The sequence below is a fragment of the Anthonomus grandis genome, chromosome 16, assembly GCF_022605725.1.
Source record: "Anthonomus grandis grandis chromosome 16, icAntGran1.3, whole genome shotgun sequence".
Lineage (NCBI taxonomy): Eukaryota > Metazoa > Arthropoda > Insecta > Coleoptera > Curculionidae > Anthonomus > Anthonomus grandis.
The window spans coordinates 12,999,027-13,020,482 of NC_065561.1; the positions used below are offsets into that span (position 1 = coordinate 12,999,027).

Consider the following 21,456-nt stretch of genomic DNA (forward strand, 5'->3'; position numbering starts at 1 on the left):
AATTTAATTTTAATCTATTTTGATATGATCAATCATAAATATTACTTTGCGACATTGTTAACATATTAACAATTTCCTAATAATCTTTTACAGGCATAGATCTCAAATAAATTTACAAAACAGTTCTTTAATGTCCAATATATATAGATTCTTTATATGTACAGTAAATAATAGGATCCCTCCACATTTCCTAAAATTAGACACACTTTCCTTTTTTTGAGATACCCCCTAACCTATTTATCTTTTACCTACCGTTCTATAACAAAAGATAAAAAATTTGGCACTTTCCATTATTAATCAATATAGTACAGATTAACCAGATCCAAACCAAAAACGTAGTATATACTGTATACACTTTGCTCAAGCTGGATGACCTATGACATTCTATACCTTATGGATCAAAGACGTACGTGTAAAAATAAAGAGGAGAAGGAATACAAGAGGATACACTGTGGAAGAAGATGCAGAGTAAGACGAGCAAATGCAGAGCGGGATACTAAGGAATGTAATGAGATTGAAAACTACGAGGCAAAACATGACTTGTTTAATTTACATAAAAAAACTAAACCATGTTAGCAGAAATAGTCGACTATAAGACCAAAATAAGAGATCTAGGTCAACAATTTGATAGTTGGAAAGGATATACTGGGAATCTTTTTGACGATGAAAGTTCTGGATGTGATATGATTGATGCTATATCAAGATCACCAATTACTCGAAACGAGGTAGAAAGAGAAATAAAACTCTAGGACCTGATCAAGTGAGCACTGAATTTTGAAACTTTTTAGCGGTGAAGGAATAACAGCCCTCGCAAAACTTTTTAAGTTCGTCTACGAGATTGGAATAATATCATCGGATTGGCTGAAATCAATATTTGTCTTAAGGAATTGATATGAACGGTCAGATACGCCGATGATACACTCATTGTCACTGATTACGAAGAGGATCTACAAAACCTAATAAATAAGATAACCGACACTTAACAAAACATATGATTATTAGCAAAGAACCTAATATTGGGGATGGTATCATGGCCAATGGAACAAAGCTGGAGGCAGTTCATAGACTAATGTATCTCGGTAGCAACATCAATGATCAATGGGACTCAACTGTGGAGATCAAAACGAGAATAGAGAAAGCTTGAGCGGCCTTTGTGAAGGTGAAAACAGTGTTAACCAGTAACAACTTGACTCTGAACTTGCAAATGAAGATGTATGCTACTAAAGAGATCTTTCCAATGCTCTTGTACGGCATGGAAGCATGGATACTCCTCGAGATAATGCTTATATATGTAGGATAGTATTTTTTTATAATTAAAATAACATAATCAGTTAGTATAACCTTTTCTTTATCTTTATATTCTAAAAGTATTTTTTCTTTCAAAATGATGACTTGATATATAATTTGCGCTCGTTAAAACAATATTTAAGGTTCTCAGAAAATTGATGCTGCCGAACCGAATCTGTGGAAACTGCTGACTCAAAAACCCGTTTGATTTCTGTTAACGGTACGACGGCGATTAAAGGGGAATAATAAAAAAGCTGTCTCAGTACTTAATACGTATTAAAAAATGAGGACTAGAAAAACAGGCAGTCAGTCGAAGTCTTTGAAGAGTAAAAGTCGATCTAATCTGCCGGTTTAAGACGTAAAGTCGCGGGGATCACCAAAAAAGACGGTTTTGGTGCCGTGCAAGAGCTTTATAATTATAACGGGAGAAGACGGCTCCCGGTTTTATAATTTTGAGTATTTTAAAGACGAATTAAGACGTAACTAAGACGGATTTTTAAAATAAATCGAAGACGTAAATATAATAAGACGCTGTCGTGTAGTGTGAAGTTAATTAAGCGGGTTTTATGTAAAACAAGTTTTATCATCACACTTTATTATTCATGTTATTAACTCTACTTGATTCACTTATTTATTAAACTCTTTCTTTTGTTGTTCTGCCATCCAGACTTTTATTTCCTAAAAGAACCCAATAATATCTCTAGCGATAAAGAAAAAACCTACATATATATAGATAGAATTAGTAACAACATAGTTCTCAATCCCATAGATAAAGATTTAGAAGTAGTAAAAATTATCAAACTGGATAGTAATTCAAACTATATCTGGAGAAGTATGAGAGCTTGGATCTTATTGTAGAGGAAAAAAGAGGCAAGCGTAGTCCAGGAAGAAGGAGAACAACGTGGTTAAAGAATTTGACATAATAGTATAAGAAATCTACAGTTCAACTTTTTCAAGGAGCTGTCAATAAAACAAGATCGCCAACATGGTAGACAACATGATGGCCAATGATCGTTGACCAGTCATGATACAAGAAGAAGAGAAGAATCAGTTCGAACGAATATCATTCGAAGACCACATTTATCTAGGGTAATAAGATTCCTACCAAAAGCACCACCAAAGCCCGTCGAAGTTTGCACGAAAAAGAAACCGTTACTGCTGACTGAGTCACTATAAAAAAATTAGTTGGAAGACCTAGAATAACTCTAGTAAGACAATGTATTTAAGCTTGTATTTAATTCTAATTGGCGGAGCACCTCTACGGATCATTTACGGTAACAACCCTGAAAATAAGGTTAATTTACATGTCTTATTTATAACATGTTGACTGAAATAGGCTAAGAATTTAAATTACATGGAGAACAAACTAGAGATTAAAACTTTACTAACACAAGACTAGATTATAACTTAAAAATAAGGAGGTCCAAAGAGTTTAAGACTTTGCCATAAATGTTCTTATTGAAAACTTAGTACGAAAAACTCAAAAAGGCAAACAGATCATCGAAAACTTGCAGGCAAATTTAAGAAACTAGAGTCCAAGAAAACAAAGTCATCAAACATTTTTTGCCCAGTTGGTCGGAGTAAAGATTCCTCTATTAGATTAAGATCTCCCTTTAAGACTAGATTCAGTACAGCACTTGCAAAAACTGGTTTCACTAGGAATGTATAGTTTATTTCTAGTTAGGAACATTTTTAAAGGCTACGTTTTCTCCTAAGCATTGGTTCCGTATGAACTGTGAGCTTATAAAGATAAGTTTATTATATTGTAACGATATTGAAAACACTGAGAAACCAGCTGATTCTCACAAGTGATGCATCGCACGACGTCTCGAAGTTTAGCGAGAATCTTCCGGAACGGCGTTCTGCCTAGTATACAGGGTGGTCCAGTTTAAACGACATTAATTTTAATACGTGATAGAGAATTTAAAAAGAAATAGACTTTCATTATAAAATTTTTCTCAGAAATGTTTAATAACAAAGATACAGGGTGTTAAAGTTAAGAATAATTATTTGTTTATTTATCATTACTTTTAAACTACCAGCTTAATTTTAATTAAATTTCGCATGCAGGTTGAGGTGAATTATCAATTACTGATGAAGCAAATTTTTAAAAAAATTGCCAGTGGCGTAACATACGGAGGGACTTGGTCCTTTTTTGCCTCAAAACTGCGAGGTGATAAGATATTTTTTTATAAAAAGTCAGCTGTTAGATTCTTCAATTAATTTAGAAAAAAAAGTTACTCTTTAAAAATTATGATTTAAGCCATTGTTTTTAAAATATCTTAATTTAATTGTTTAGAAATACCTGCTAAAATGTTGCAAAAATTAATAAAAAGCAAATCGGGCTTGGATTTGTAAAAAAGTTGAATATAAAAGATGATCAAAAGTTACCTGAAGTCATTATTTAATTTGACAGGTTTAATTTAAGATTCAAGCATAATTTTCTTTTTTTTTCAACGTTTTTGCAGCATTTTAACTGACGTTTCTGTGCAATTAAACTAAGATATTTTAGAAACAGTGCCTTAAATCAAAATTTTGCAGCAGTAACTTTTTTTTCCAAATTAAATGGAGAATCTAACAGTTGACTTGTTATAAAAAAATATTTTATCACCTCGCAGATTTAAGGCAAAAAAGATCAAGTCCCTCCATATATTACGCCACTGGCATTTTTTTAAAATTGGCTTTATAAGTAATTGACAATTCACTACAATAATCTGCATGCGAAATTTAATTTATTTAACAAACAAATAAATATTCTTTTAACACCCTATATCTTTGTTATTAAACATTTATGAAAAAAAATTATAACAAAAGTCTATTTGTTTTAAAATTCATTATCACGTATTAAAATTAATGACGTTTAAACTGGACCACCCTGTATAAAGAGCCGCATCGCCGATTGTAGATAGTTGTCAGTTCAGTGAAGTAAAGTTCGTCATATTGGCGCGAAATTTAAATAGCTGTAAATAAATATAGTAAAAATAAAAATCTATAGTAGTCGTGCGTGATCGTGTTTTCGTAGTGAAGTGTGTAAATAAATTAGTTGACTATTTTCGATTGTTTTAATTTACACCTAACGAACGAGAATATGTTACAAATTATATTCTCTGAAGTGCACACCTGCCATTATTAAAAAGAGGGTTGCAATTGGACATAGTTATGCATAACGCGACCAAGCGCCAAATTCGTTTTTTTTTGGTATTATTGTGTCATCTGACGGCTAAATACCATGTTTATCTACGAAAAAAATCTCGAGCGTTAGAAATCTATAGTTAAAGATATATTTTAAATTAAACTAAGCGCCAAACGGTTGATAAAACTAGTTGAATTTTGTATAAATGCCACGAAATGCATAGGTCAATTAAACGCCATGATACTGGGCGCTTGGCTTAGTAATGTATATAGCAGTTAAGTTCGGTCACGTGATCTGGCACCGAAAAATAAGTAATATATCACGTGATATTTGTCAAATTTTGATCATTTTTCTCGCAGATGCATTACCGAACTTTGCTAGGAAATATCAACAGACGTTTCTTGAGTGATTTAATTTAAATTTTCAAAAAATCCTGACTGCTATTTTACTAAATCGCGCATATGAAATAAATTTAGAGATAAGTAGATACCAAACTATCTAGTGCTACTATGAAATGGGGCAGTAATAAAACTTTTTAGATAATCGTTAGTTGTTACAAAGAAACTCTAGTTTTATTTGAAGTTTTTCAAGGTATACTATAGCTATGCAGTTGTAATTTGCTTAGCTTATTATGTTAGTAAATAAAATGGTTTAGTTTTCTGTAATTTTGTTGTTTCTTTTACTTTAAAAGAAAAAGTGCTTTTACAGGATTTTCTAAAAGATCTGTAAGGGTTTTAAATACGTCACTTTTCATTTTAAGTCGGTGTTTCTAACAAAATTTTCAGCAGTTCATAAACTACCTTAATGAAAAATAGGGCTGTCAGTCGAAATATATAGTCTAAAAAGAAAATACATTGCATAAACGCGCTTATGCGACAAGTTTGGCGTGTGGTTCAATTTTGTAAAATAAAAAACCTAATAATAAGTAAAAAAGCATAACCAGACTAGGTGACATTTTTTATCATAACTTCTAAAATGTATAATTTTTTGCTAAAAGATTTGTATTAGATTTTATCGATTTTTAAGGGCATTCGAAACTTAGTTGTGTTTTCCCACAATTGTCATTCTGGCGCTTGGTCGCGTTATGCATAACTACGTCCAATTGCAAGTCGCATGATTTCTTGAGTCTTTGAGTTATTCCTTGTCCTAATAATGTGGTACTGGTTTTCCAAGACGAACTCATAAAAACCGATTTTTTTGTGCATATATACAGGAAGTCGTCAAAGATAAAAAAGCCAATAAAGTAGTTTTTCAAATATAAATGAAGACCAAATATTTTGTTTGCATAAGGAGAATGTGCTCAAGCGAGTAAACTATATAAGAAAATTAGCTAAAGCATTATAATTGATCTGTGAGACTGCAATACCTAATATCAAACTTTTCAAGAGAAACATGGATGACTCTCAAAGCATATCATTCATTGGGTATTATCTAGGGCCTTAGTGAAAACATGACAATTAAGGCAATATTTAAGTGTTTCTGATCCTAATCCTAATATTTTTTTTGAAAATCCAATTTAGATTTTTATATTTTACTTAAATTACACGCATAAAACAGACAGATATTTCAAATAACATTTTTTTGTCTATACTCCACTAGACTAGATAGCTAAAAATACTCACCCAGAAATGTATTTTCGGTACGTCGCGGGACTTAATTTTTTTTTGTAAATCCAGACATACCGTCATATATTATTGTTGTCACGTCTCGGCAATATACGCTGTCTATAAAAATACAGTTTGATAATATGGTAAAATTACCGCCTATATTTAGCATAATTTTTTTTTGATGCAGTATTAACTTGTTTTCAGAGACGAACAAAATGTCCAGTTGCCACCGTTCGGACATTACGGTACAGGCCTCTTCTTTCTGGACAAATTGCACCACCAGGAGTCAGAGAATAAGTTTGGAGCCTTGGCAGAGGTATAAATTGCTTTAATTTTTTAATTTACCACAACTTAAATAAATCACCTTTTAGGAATTGGACTTGTCTGTGCTGGCTTGGCGTACCGTACCAACCAACAATTCCGCCATAGGGGCAGTTGCTAAAAGCTCCGAACCTTTTATGAGACAGGTAATATCTGTTGTAATAATTCGTACGCGAAAATAAAATATCTGAAGCAATTTGACCTGAGAAAAACAAAGTCGCATTCCACAAGGTTTAAAAAATACGCTCAGGCATAATGTTATCTATAATGGTCCGGCTCACAATACGTTATTGTAAAAAAAAGTAATTAGATTGCAATTTATGTCGTGAACAATGGTTCAAGTCACGTAACACTTGTTTTTAAATGCTATATAGGGGAAGTTATCGCTCGATACATTTTGCTGATTGGGTCTCTGTTATTTGAGTAATCTTGAGTTAATTGACCTTTTTATTCATCATTATTATCAGTTAGGTGAAGCCTATGTTTTATTTGATTTTAAACCGGAGTAGGGGTTCAGTTATACCTCAATGAAAATGTTATTTAATTTATTATACAGTATGTGTCAGCCAAATGGAATAAATTAGCTAATAAATAGCGTGTTGGAAAAAACGCTCGAACACGTCGATTGGTTTTTATAGTTGCGCATTTTTTTTCATAAAAACTGTTTATGCAGGGAGTATCAGATAACGGTGGCCAATACCAACTAGCTTAGTTTAAACATAACACCCTGTATGTTAATTAATTTTTAGATTCCTCAGATCATTTTAAACATATTTTGTATACAATGTCATATACCTATCTTTGACTGTTTCGGAAAAAGTAAAATTCAAAAAATAACATTTAGAAAAGAAAATTATTTATTAGCCGAAAATTGTTACTGAAACATATTCAAAAACTTATACATAATACAAATCTAAACAATAATGTCAATGTAGGAGATGTTCAAAATGCTCGCCACGAACGTCTTGGCAACATCCTACCCGTAAATAGAAATTTCTTCTAACGTTACTCAACATCTCAGGTGTGATCGATCTAATTGCCAGGGTTATTCGTCTTCGTAAGTCAGTCAAGTCAGTGGGTTTAGTTTTGTATACAATAGTTTTAACATATCCCCATAAGAAAAAGTCTAATGGCGTCAGATCGGGAGACCGTGCTGGTCATTCCATCGATCCTCGCCTCCCTATCCACCGATCTGGAAATATTTGGTTGAGGTACTGCCGGACATTTATTTGGTAGTAGGGTGGTGCTCCATCTTGTTGAACCCATATCATATTCGCTGGAACTTGTGGGTTTCCTGGATCAGGATACAAGTTGGCCAACGTTGGCACTACATTATTTTGAAGCAATTCTAAATAATTATCGCCATTCAAATTGCCCTGAATAGAAAAGGGACCTATGATCTGATCTTTAATAATTCCTGCCCACACGTTAACCTTTTCAGGGTATTGAGTCTTCTGGGTATTGAGTCTTCTCTCGTCCAGCGAGGATTTTCCCTGGACCAATAGCGACAATTTTGACGATTGGCATGATCTTGAAGATCAGAAAACATAACATGTTCTAATTGGATCACATTGCCATCATTTGTTCACAAAAATACATTCTCCTGTCAAAATCGTCTTCCGTGAGTTCCTGGGTGGGTATAATTTTATAGGGATGCATTTTTTTTTCTTTTAATATTCTAATAACTGATGAATAGCTAATATCGAGTACTGGGGCTGCTTTCCGAGTAGATGTATGTGGATGTTCCTCAAACTCAAGCATAACAGCCAATTTGGTATCCTCACTTATTGCATTGGCAGCTGCTTTTTTTACCTGCCTAACATGGCCCAGTTTGGGGAATTGCTTTTCTATTTTACTAATTCTCTTTAAATTAATTTTTTTTGTTGCTTTCTTTACCTTTAAACGAGCATCCTTTTTCTTTTTGTGCACCTTGTTTCAGCTCTTAACTTCTTTATAAGGTAAGGATGTTATAATTTTACTCTTTTCCGTTGTTTTCTCTCTATTTGCAATTCTTTTTTGATCGCAGGTGGGAACTGAGAAATTTGTTTCAAGGCTTTAAGAACTTTTCGGGAATCTGTAAAAGCCTTTGAATCTGACATAGAAAAATCTGATGTTGCTTAAAGGTATTAATTCGAGGTAAAATATGTTCTGTTTTCTGCTAACTCTTTAGTGTTTAAATCTGTCCTGCAGGAAGGTATGGGATGAACTGCAGCCGCCACTCTGATTTGAGTAATCGTTGTGCCATTTTCATGGGATGTTTTGCTTTCTTGAGGCCTGTAGTTAAAGAATTAGACCTACAGACATGGGGGAACTTCTGTATCCATAATTTTCTAGTGTTGGTTTCAATTAAACTATTTCCTAGTGTAAATTCTTGGGAGACAAGTAGGAGGTGAAGTAAACCAGGATGTTGTCTCATCCAAGAAGCATTATAAGTATTTAAAATGGCTTCATAGGTTCTGTCCAAAGACTGAATCTTGTGCTGTTGTACGTGGTGGATGCCTAAGATGTGAATATTATTTTCCTATGCAAATAGAATAACCTGATCTTTAACCGTTTGACCTAAATCAATAAAATCGGATTTGTTGTGCTTGGATTAGTGTACTTTGCAAAATGCTTTAACAAATTGGTTCTTGTAGCCTCCAAACATCAATCATCGATCATCCATTCTCCTTTGCTTGAATATTAAAAAATGAGGAATGAATAAATAGGCTTGTTTGATACTTGTTTCTTGCCTAATTGTGCTAGAACTTTTTGTTTCTTTTAACGCATGATACACCAGTTTCATCTGCATTAACAACAGAAGAAAACGAAGACTTATATCTGTTTAAAAGAAACTCCAACTTATCATAAAACAAACCGACTTGAGTTTTATTGACTCCAAGGTCTCTGGCCAAACTTGTTGTCTCTAGTAACCGTTATAATATACCAGCATGCCCATTTAGGAAGTGATAGTAGATTCCTTTCCAGCTGTTTTTTTCGTGTTGAATCTATTTTTAATGTTCACAATGCCAGATCAGAAACTAGCCTAAGAAGTTCTTTCTTTGTCAATAGCAATAATTTGCTCTACAAATCTTTGGCATGCTTGACTGAGCTACTTTGATTTTGTTTTTACTTTCAAACTTAAGCGAAGTTGAGCGATTCGAACACCTAGGGTACTTTCTGGAACATTAAACCTGGCTTGTTTTGAAAATAATTTTATTACTTCGATATCTACTACATCAGTTATTACATTGAATATTTATTAGCGGGTTATTGGTTATAATAAAATATGATAAAATCAAGCTAGATTTCATTGTCACTTTTAGCAAGTAAATATAAATTCCAGTATTATAAAATACAAAAAAAACAACCATAAGTCTTGAATTATAATAATGTATTTAAACCGCGTTTTCAATGCTGCTTTTCTTTTACTAGTGATCAAATTTCATTTTACCCAGTATGTATCATCTGGCAAGTCATAACTCGACCCACGTTGTCAATTAATTATGTCGTCTATGAAACACTAGTCTATCTTAATCTTTTTGAAAAAATTTAACACCACGTTTTGAAATATTCCTATCTTATGGAATAACAACGAAAATAATCTAAATGATTTTTGGGCTTACCTCAACAACATTTTACCTACAGTCAAACTCACAAGAGATGGAGATGAGTTGTTCGCAAATGTTTGAAGCTTTATAAGATCAAACTTTAAATGTTATGGCATCCCGAATACTATGGTTTATATGGTATATTAATTTTCCTGTGTAACGTACCTTATAGTCTTTAACCATCTGCTCCTCTGTCCGAAATGCATATATTTGTAAAAGCTTTTAGAGCTACCTTGGACCAAACGAAAACATATTTTTTCTTTAACGTTTTACATAAAAATATTGCTTTTGACATAAAAAAAACACATTATTATCTATTTTTTTCTTAGTATCTTTTAAGACTCATAATAATAATAATAAGCTTTATTTCCAACAGGTTACAAGTACCCAGTTACAGGAAAATCAATTAAATATATAAATGTACAAAAGTACAAATGCATGAATTTTATTAGATCCATGCAACTAAACTATAAAAGAATTGCTGTATAAAAAAAAATAGTGAATTTGAGAAAATAATAAAAAATCAACACTAATTAAGGATAAGAATCAAGAATTAACCAAAATCAAAAGAGCAGAAAAAAAATGAGTAAATAAATGTATTCAAACTAAGAACTAAATAACCTATAGCCTCCCCCACCGGCCATACGCAAAATAAGTCCCAGATTGTCATGGTGTATATCACAAGATCAGCAATAGTGTTGACACATAAAGTGAATAGGAGGACTCTGGTACAGAATGTTGGACCTGGCTGTGTTCAAGTTAGAAACTGGACACTGTCTAGATCATGGGCGTGGTATATGAAAGCAAACCGTTTGCAAAAGGGATGCGCAGTCAATTTTATGGTTAAGTAAATTAATGCATTTTTCTCCTCTTCGCAAGTGACCGTTCAGTATATCTAGAGAGCAGCAGGTTATGGTCAAAACTCCTTGGAGGATAGACTCGCCGTTGGACTGATTCCAATAGGTGAATGTGCTGGTTTTAAATAGGAGACCAAATGAGGGAGCTGTATACAAACTTTTACAAAGTCGTTCTGCAGGTCCTGCACTTAAATGTGTCCAGTAAGTCCACTCGTATGCATCCTAAATTAAATATCGGACGTCTGGGGTTACCCGCCATCCGAGTCTACCCTACCTTCCCCTAATTTGAGTACAGAAAACATACAGCTGTGAATCGGAAAAATTTAATTCTTCATATGTATAGGCCAAATTATTAATTAATTAGTTGGGTATACACCTTTACATCTGTTAAAAGTGAATCCTACTTCACTCAATTCACAACTATGAAATACTTATTACCCCTACATTATTTATTAACACAGATTTTCTTTATTTAGGTTTTTGTGGCTCCAAAAGCTGCATTAGAAAATGCTTCAGATGAAGATCTTGACCGCAAATTATTTGTACTGAGAAAACGGGCCAGCCATACCATCCCCGCCCCAGCCAAGCGGTTCTACATTTGCTCGTTGAGTCGAAGAACTATTGTGTACAAAGGTATCAAAACAATCAATAGCATATCAAATTAATCATTTTGTTACATTACAAGTATGTGTGATAAGTAAATACCGGTTGGGCAAATAGAGATCTTGGGTGTAGTAAAATCAATTTATTAAGTTACAACAAGAAATCAAATAGAAAACGATGAGTACTTGTACTAATTAGAGTTGTATCGAAATTAATCAAAGAGAAGATCAAGTGGCAAGAGAGAACTGCCGACAGCTGTGTTGCTTAGTATCATAAGGAGAATTATCGCATGTAAATATATAAACAAAATTATGTCGTCATCAAATTTCATATTTGTTTCGCTATCTCTTATCTCATATCTCCAACTTGGTTCTGGTAGAGTTTGGCTAATGCCATATTTCTTAGCATTTTATCACTCGGCTTAAAATTCAAACAGCTTCCATCTAAATGGATTTTCTGAAAATATAACATGTGCCCATATAATGTACGGGTTAAAATACGATTTCTTGACTTAGTTTTTATTAGATTGGCTTTTGATAATTGCCTTTTACAATTAGCACTGGCAATGCGACAGTGAGAGCACACTTAAATTACATATAATCTTTTACCTGACTAAATTTAAATCACGAGACTGTTGTACTACTAACCAAAACTCTTTATTTTTAAAACTGTTTTAATCTTCTCCTGAAGATGCTAGCATCATTAGCGAAACATGTGTCGAGAGTAAAATAAAGAGATTTGGTTAGTGGTAAATCTATCGTGTGAGTATTACACCAAAGGTTCCAACCAAAGGACTACCTGACTAAGTTTATAAAAAAAACTCATTAATTTCGATGGATTCTGGCAAATCATTGAAAATACGCATTTTTTTTTCCATTGGTCACATGAGTTCTTCACTGATGGGTCAGAAACTTGTGGTAAAGTTTCATTAATGGTAAAAGAGTATTTTGATAAAATATTTTTAATTAAGACGGAATGTTTACTTAAGACTGGATCTTCAAAATTGTATCGTTTCCTAATTTCTGTACATGCAGTAAATAAAAAATTAGCGTTCAAAAATATGAATCTTAGTTGACTGTTCTAAAGAATCGAACGTTCTGAAAAACTCCAATATCCAAATACAAGTTTGTAATGGAAACAAAGAGTGTCATATCAGTTGGATCTTTGTCAATGTTCGTTCTGTTTATATATATTGGCGCTATAGAAATCGATAGCAAATCTTTGTAACACATAACCATCCTATGGAAATGTGAAATTACTATTTTTTAATAAAAATTTAGGCCACAAATTTTGGGACAATTTTTAAAACAATATTTCCTCGCTGGCGATTTCTTCTCGAACTTGAAGTAAAAAATAATTTTAATGGCTCTCCATATTCTAAGATCCGCTTAACAGCTTGTAGTAACGAGAGCCAACGAGTTTGTGCTCATCCAACAATCTTACAAAAGTTCTGAAATTCTTTAAACATTACATGTAATTTTGCACTGTTTAAAAAAAACCGTAAATGTTTCTGGCTAAATATTCACACCTTCGTAGTAAGTTCTTACAAGCCTGAAGGAACTCGTCCATTATCTCAAAGACCTACGTCACTAGAGAAAAAATAAAAAACTCCAATCTTAAGGTCTTAAAACATTTTTTTATGTGTCACGAAGGTTACATATTTCGCTAATAAAGCATCATCAGACCTTATAGCTAATTACATTTAGCATGTCATCTAGCATACATACATACTGCTAATTACATTTAGCAGGTCATTTCAAATAGAAACGTATCATCCATTTTTCTCTAAGAGACCAAACGAAAACCAAACAAAGGTAGGAACACAAAGTCACGGTCTCATCAAATCCATATATCCTGTGTGATCCGTACGTGACCTACACAGATAACATTACAACTAGGCCTGATGATGCTCCGATAGGAGCCAAACACGTGTATCTTTTAAAAAATTATATGGATTTGATGAGGTCATTTCAGTCATTCTTGACACATAAAAAGATGTTTTGAAACCGAGACTTGGATTTTTCATTTTTTCTCTCTTACAAGCCTCACTTAAACATACTCGTACATAGATGTAAATACGCATTTTTGAAACATGAATCCTGGAATGTCATTGGATAATTTAGTCGCCACGGAGTTTTTACTATCAAACATGATATTAATCGTCCCATGCAAGGCCTAGTATATTTTTCGGATGATTTTCATTCGTTGATAAGAGTTTTATAATTTCCTCATATGTTTAATCACAATTTATCTGAATAAATTAAATAAGTTTGCTATCTTCTTTTTAGGGCAGTTGACTTCTGATCAACTGTGGACCTACTTTCCTGACCTAATGGACCCATTATATGACACTTACTTAGCTTTGGTGCATACCAGATTCAGTACCAATACGTTCCCAAGCTGGGAAAGAGCCCATCCTTTAAGGTACAAACAAGTTTTTGCCATTATGAATGAAACTAAGTGATTTTTTTTAGAATGCTTGCTCATAATGGTGAAATAAACACCCTTAGAGGAAACGTTAACTGTATGAAAGCCAGAGAAGGCGTAATGAAAAATGAGCTATTTGGTGACAAGTTGAAGCAGCTGTATCCGGTTGTTGAGCCCAACCTCTCCGACAGTGGTTCAGCGGATTGCGTTTTAGAATTTTTGGTGCATGCTGGCCAAAGGAAATTGCCGGAGGTACGTATTAGAGTACGATCCGCGAAAAATGTTTCTATTTCATTCAATTCAAAAGGTTTTTGAAATGGAGGATAAGGACTAGTAAGAAAAAAACTTCTCACAAAATTCTTTTATTTTTATGGTTCTCTGGTTGCTAAAAAAATTAAAACAGGAACGGAATTTACTTATAAAAAATATAAAATATCCACAAATAAAAAAAAACGTTTACTTTAAACACAATTAAGAGAAATTAACCGCTATAAATTTAATTAAGATGGTTCTAAATATGACTACAAGGAAGCATGGAAGTTCATAAATAAACTATAGAAGTACAAAATTAACGTTAAAAGTAATATAGTAAAAAATTAAGATATAATCTATAAATGTAATAAAATTTTAAGTTTACAGTTCAAATTTATTTTAGAGCGATAACATTTAAAAAATAAGCTTTTTTTTAATTATAAAAAAAATTGTTGAGTGATTCACAATTGTGGGTCTTGGGATTGAATAAATAAAAGCAAAATTGTGAAAATTGTGTTAATTACTCTTCATATCGTGTGGATTAAAATAAAACTGTCTTTACTTTTGTTTAGGTAAAGAAACCGCATCATCGCACTTGTACATTGAATTCCTGAGCGACTTCCGCCTTCTAACCTACATTTTACCGAATTCTTTATTCCTTTGTTGTGTGACCAATGTTCGAAACTGTCAAATCGTTTATCTGCGCATGGAAGATTAATAGGCACTTTTTTCTTTCATTTCCCTAATTAATGTTTTCATCCTTTAAATGTTCTTTTCTTTCCTCTAAAACATACTTTTTGGATCCTGCAACCAAATACTCTCAAGACTAAGCCTGAACTCTGGAAGATCCATAATTTCATTGCTGCGAAATTTTTTATTTCTGCATTCTCCTCGCTATTCCATCCAGCTGTTGCCGAGTCAAATAAGTGAAAAATGGGGTTGACTGTCCAATTAGGGGTTCAAAAAAAAGAACGATAGTACTCCATTTTTTAGCACCTCTCCATTTACTATTTAATTGTTTCGAAATGCATATATTTGTAAAAGCTTCGTTCTTCGTATTTGACAACAGCTTTGGCATGTTCGTTTTTTTTTCTATTTTATTCCATGTTTTTACTTCGGTTTCAGGCTCTCTTCTAAAAGCTGTGAAGATTATCAATACATATTTTTTGTATTTCCACTTTGAGATGCAAAGTTTATCATCCATTTGTTTATCATAAATGCCATTTCTGACTGACATGATTTAAGATATTAACTCATTAATAACTGTTGAAAAAAGTTGTCAAAATACAAATAACTTCTATTCTGATAAAGTCTCTACTCGCCGCAAGACCACTGATGCTCCCAATCCCAGCTCTCTGTTTTTTAATAATGTAAAGGGAACTACATAAAGTCTCGGTCTCAAAGTATTTATAAATTCTAACAATAGACTACACGTGTTTCGCTCATATTAAGAGCATCATCAGACCTAAAAATTAAAAACAAAGAAACTAAATACAATAACAACCTTAAAGTTAGATAAAATTGGTGCCTTATCAAATCGACTACAAACAGTACATGCTTTACGGTCACATTATACACACACACTAAATAAAATAAATTCTTAGGAATAGGATACGCCACAAGTTTGTAAAAAACCAAAACAACTAAATTAAAATTGATGAAGTACAAAAATATTAAATTATTGTCCTAAGTGAGATTCGAACCTACTGCTAGTCTCGAAAAACAAAACACGTCAGTTAAGCAGTGTAAAATACTACGCTACCAGGTCCAGGAGATATTTTTAGTAGAAGTGGAGTATGTCAGGCAATATTGTTAAAAATGAGTCCCGGTTCAAAATTAAAAACGTCGTTAACACAGTCTAGGATTGGGCTTTTCTTGACTTTGGTGATTTCTAATTTTTCCAGAAGGTCCAGTTTTTTAATGGCGTGATATTCCCTAGTAGATTTCGAAATCCATGACCAGTCCATTTGATGTCATAACCACAAAACTGTTAACGCCTACAGGTTTTGGCTTGTTCTTTACAAATTGCCTACTAGACAACTATCCAAGGAAGGAATAATTTACTCCTCTATTGAAAGAGCTGCTCTCTCTTAATGGCCTTACATCGATTTCCGACAAGATCAATTACAGGTTGTATTTTTCACAACCTGTTCTTTCTTTCGTCATCTTCTGGCACACAAAAATTATCTAAAACATGTAAATTTACACTTATCATGTAAAACCTTTGTCGCAACATTATGCCCTTACTCAGCGGGAATTTAAATTTTGCATTTCAATACATATGAATTCGTGGAAGTTGAATACATTCCGTCAAATCATTCTTTCTTTCTTTTTTTTATTTGTTAAGGAATGAAGGTATTGTCTTTTGCATTTTTCTGCAAGAAATATTAAGTAGGGTAAGATGTAGGTGAATTAAAAAAAAATATCATTTAAATATTTTGCAAAATATTCGTTGAATTTTTATATTGGATTCATTGTAAATTCTTTTTACGCAGAAATCTTTGCTCGAAATCTTTGCTTGTTTCAATTGAAACTTTTGAAAATGTGTGAGGGGTAGATTATCATAAGAATCTGAAGAACTAGCAGATTCATTGGGACTTTGGGTCGGAGCCTCTTCAGGGAAATCTGACCCTTCCTATTCTTCTTCGGACCTCATCCACCTTTGATCGGCCCAGATCAATTAATTAAATAAAATTAATAATATAAACTATATTTTAATAAACTTATAATATAACGTATATTAATGTTAATTAATAATGCGAATATAGTGACTAATTGAAACAAATACAGGTCAACAAATTTTTGGAAAATTATTACAAAATCATTCTAAAAGAATATACGTTAAAGCAATATATATTTATATTGTAGTTTTAGCCGAAACATCGATGTTATTTTTCAGCAGATTTCTGTATTTTTTTTTAAATTGTCCCCCACCTAATTATATTCCTATTTAAAAAAAAACATATTTATAGGCTGTGATGACAATGGTCCCAGAAGCATGGCAAAACGATCCAACAATGCCCGAAGAGAAGAGAAACTACTACCATTGGGCCGCATGCACCATGGAACCTTGGGACGGTCCAGCCTTAATTTCCTTTACAGACGGAAGATATATTGGTGCTATTTTGGATAGAAATGGCCTTAGGCCTTCTAGATTTTATATTACTAAAGATAACGTCATGGTTATGGCTAGCGAGGTAAGTTTGAATTGAACTTAGTAAGAGAGTACTAAAATGATAAAACGTTTAGGCATTATTATTTGTTAATTTTCAACAGCATTACAAACAATAAATTCATTTAATGCATAAATAGCGATAAAACGTGAAGATTTATTATATTTATTAAAGTTAATGTGTATGACATTTTTGTAAAATTATCAAAACATATTCTGATCGTAAAATAATATAATTAAAAAGGTTAGGAGTCTTGTAAGTTAGACTCACTGACAATTAATAAAAGTTACGAACATTATCAAGAATCTTCGAATCTAGCCCTTTGTATTTGTTTATACAAGTCACATAAATAAACCTAATTAAAACGAGAAAACCATTAAAGCCAACGTTAGAGTGTAGGTCTAAAGGAGGACCAATTTAACGTTACCTATTAAGCATCTAAATCAAGATGAAAATACTCATACCGGCTAAGTTCCTAAGTAGTTAAAAACGACATTTCTAAAGGCTCAATATTAATTAAATAGTAGTTACATTACATAATATATTTTAAAGAATAATATGTATGAAGAAAAAATAATAGGTAATGTAACTAGTAAATATACTTATGGTAGCGAACAAAAGTTTAAAAACATTTTATTTTTTTTTACTTCTTCTTTTGATAGGACTATGTCCTCTTTTTCCTACTTTTTATTCGATGTCCAAAAGCCTGAAACATTTAAGACATATGTGTGAAAGATGTAAAAAAATTACTTGAAACTGCTTCGAGGTTAGATAAACGTCAAATACATCGCAGTTAGTTCCTAGCCGAGAGCCATTTATACATTTTAAGGAATATACATGTAATAATCAACTAGGTGCCGCCACTGATAATTATAGATTATAGTACATATAGAATCTTATAAATAAAATTATTTGGTCAAGATTTAGGAAATATTTAAAGGAATTAATTATTTAAGGAATAATTTTTTTGGTACACTCTGGAAACAAAATAATAGTGGATTTTTAAATAGATATCAAATTATTTTTAATGTACATAGAAAACACATATAGTATAATTTTCTTAAAGATGTATTGAAAAAAGTATGGGAAATTAATATTAAAACTTCTAGAGATTTTTATCAATTTTCTATGGCCAAAAATGCTTTCAATTTTGCATTAAAATGAACCTTTGGTTTACTAAAAAAAGATGCTTGCACCCAAGAGATCTTTATTTTTTTTTTGTTATTATTTTTAACAATTATATTATGCTTTCGAAAGATGTAGTATCATATTATAATTTAAAAACAATTTATTTAAATTTTAGCCCTTAACATCGTTAGAGCCTTAAACATAGGATCGCAATATCACTAAAAAAAGCTTCTTCGCAATCTACTATTAAGACTGTCTTACTGCAATAAATTTAATAATAACCAAAAATACTAAATTATTTAATTAATAAAAAAAAATACCTACTTGTAATTTTATAATGTTTTAGGTTGGGGTTTATGATGTAGACCCAGCAAACGTTATTTTGAAGAGTCGCTTAAAACCTGGAAGAATGCTGTTGGTGGACACAGAGGAAAAATCGGTTATTCAAGATGTCGAGTTAAAACGTACTATTGCTCAGTCTAGGCCTCATGCCGAGTGGCTTAAAGAACAGGTATGAATATTCCTTTAAGAAGAATTTAAAAAAATAAATAAATTTATCTTTATATTTATTTAAACTAATGTTAATTTTTCTTTCAACTTTCTTCTGGGTACTTTAGATGGTGAGTTTTTGTGTGTAGTTCGCTATTGCTTTGGTTTTTTTTGTTATTTATTAACCCAGTGTGAATATTGCATTTGATATAATAATAAACTATTTAAGAATATATGTGCGAATAAAGTTTCTATTTAAGGTAATCACGCTTAGTTAGAAAAGAAAAATTATTGTATTTCGAAAACTATAGTTTTTTTCTTTTATACTAATGATTAATCGTGTTGGATTTTCTTTTCCAATTTCTACAATTTATTATACGTTTTGTCATTTGAAATTTGCGTCTATATAGGGTGTCTTAAACTTTGTATGCCACTATTATTATCTCGGATACTATTGAATATTTGAAGACGGCTAAATTAGGTAAGTTTTCCATTTGGATATTTCGAAAAATGATTTTAGAAATATACATATAGCTTAAATTTGTATCTTTTCTATTTTTCTATAATATAAGCGCATTACATTTAAAGTATAAAATGGTATCTTCACAATAACTCTATTCGTTCGTCCACAATTTGTAGAATATCTCAGAATAGTTGCCGAGCCAGGTTAGTACAGTCAAACTGTGTATTGAAAAACTAAAATATTGCCCGGTGTGCATTTTTTTGATAGTCAATGTATATATAGTTTATAGTTTTGGTAGGTACATTAACCCTGTATCTACCCCATTCATTATCTAAGTATATAAAATACACACAAAAGAAAAAAAATTAAAACTTAATTAAACTAATATATCCAAAGTGTTTATCCCAATCAAAAAATGTACTATGAAATATCTAATACCCAGATAAGTTTACAATATTCCAAACTAATAAATAACAGCGACTTACCTAGATGACTGTATGTGTAGTACTGTTATCCAATAAACAATAAATAAAATAAAATCACAAGAAATATCACAATTTCCAATAAAAATTAATCAAATTTAAATTAAATACCTAATAATATAACCAATTTATATAAAATTAATTTCTAAAACCACCAGACTTTGAATTTGCATACCTACATTAACACTTGCAAACTTAAACTTTCAAAAATATATAATAAACATTTTTTCTTAAAAATATCAATTTTTTGACAATTTTTAATTCCAAGGGGAATAAGATTATTTATTTTGGGTGCAAAATTATTAACAAATCTGAAATTTGCATTAGTATTACTTTTAGGTAATTCTATAAAATTATTGGTTTTATTTCTTGTTTTATACTTATGTATTACATATTTTTTCAATTCACAATTTTATACACCAAAATACTTATCTCCAAGATATATAAAGACTGTACATCAAAAATAGTCTTAGAGTATAACAACCTCGTAGGGTAAAGCTTATTTTTTCTATAAATTGCTTTAAGTCAATAATTTTGTACATTATTCAACGAAGTCCATATACTCTTATATATACCACCCCATACAACAATACCATATTTTAATAAGGATTAATAAGTTATTTTTCTGATATATGATGTTAGTTTTTCTACCTGATTTTCTCATTTCAGATGTCTATCTATTTATTAAGTATTTTATTTAGACTTAAAGTTAATTTAAAAGTAACCAATTTTGTACCACAATTTTGTTCTACAGCTTTTTACCCACCCTTACGACTTTGACTCCTTGAAGTAAAATGCAGCCCTGATTTTCCTGAAAATTTTAAACATAAGATCAAAGCTGTAGGTTTTACGATATAGTACCAAGCCACAAGTAATCTCGAAAAATCGTCCCCTAAAAAAACCCACCCCTAGGATGCCAAAAATTGATTTTTACACGTACTTCAGATTTAGTATCTCCAACACCTATATAATCAATTGACAAAACATCAGCCTTCGTCCAATTTTTTTCTTTTTTGGGCCGACAATTTGACTGTACAGTAATTTTAGGACTTCTCTTTTTAAACTTATTTATAAATAATATAGAAATAAATAAAATATAATAATATTAATAAAATATATTATAGAATAAATAGCAGCTGGGACTATATCTTCAAAATGACCTGAATAAAATTAACACTTGGTGTGAAACTAATAAATGCCCGCTTAATGCAGCTAAATGTGAAGTGGTCCAGTAAATAATGCCTTAAATCCCAGATCTAACATCGCAGGCTAATATTTCACTCTACTTTGTCATTTCTTACACATATTATCCAGCCATTTAAGCGAATATATAGAATGTTAGACCCTCGTACTTTTCACTTATTACATCGATACTAGAATATGCCTCCCAACATTGGTCACCTTTTCATCAAATTTACATTTAGAACCTCGAAAATTTGCAACATAAATTTTTAAAATATCAGTGGTTTAAGTGCGACAGATTGTGTCCCGAGGTTGGTTTTCCATATCGATAGCTCCTGGACGGAATCTCTAATAAATCACTTAATTATTACCTAGACCTAAATCTGCTGATGCTCAGTGCTTGTAGAAGTTGATAAAAAAGTTGTCCATTCATCGAACTTATTAGAATTTTTAAATTTTAAT

The 21,456-nt window shown here is 31.7% G+C and overlaps 1 protein-coding gene across 2 annotated transcripts in view; it reads left to right on the forward strand.

The window, feature by feature from the left end:
• Positions 1 to 21,456, forward strand: part of LOC126745911 (uncharacterized) — a 101,097-nt gene that overhangs the window by 35,698 nt on the left and 43,943 nt on the right. For both annotated transcript variants that reach the window (XM_050453958.1, XM_050453959.1), the window contains exons 3-9: positions 6,232 to 6,343; positions 6,399 to 6,494; positions 11,272 to 11,428; positions 13,687 to 13,822; positions 13,873 to 14,077; positions 17,050 to 17,274; positions 18,725 to 18,889. In XM_050453958.1, coding sequence (XP_050309915.1) covers positions 6,232 to 6,343; positions 6,399 to 6,494; positions 11,272 to 11,428; positions 13,687 to 13,822; positions 13,873 to 14,077; positions 17,050 to 17,274; positions 18,725 to 18,889 — 1,096 coding nt within the window. The remainder of the gene's footprint in view (positions 1 to 6,231; positions 6,344 to 6,398; positions 6,495 to 11,271; positions 11,429 to 13,686; positions 13,823 to 13,872; positions 14,078 to 17,049; positions 17,275 to 18,724; positions 18,890 to 21,456) is intronic.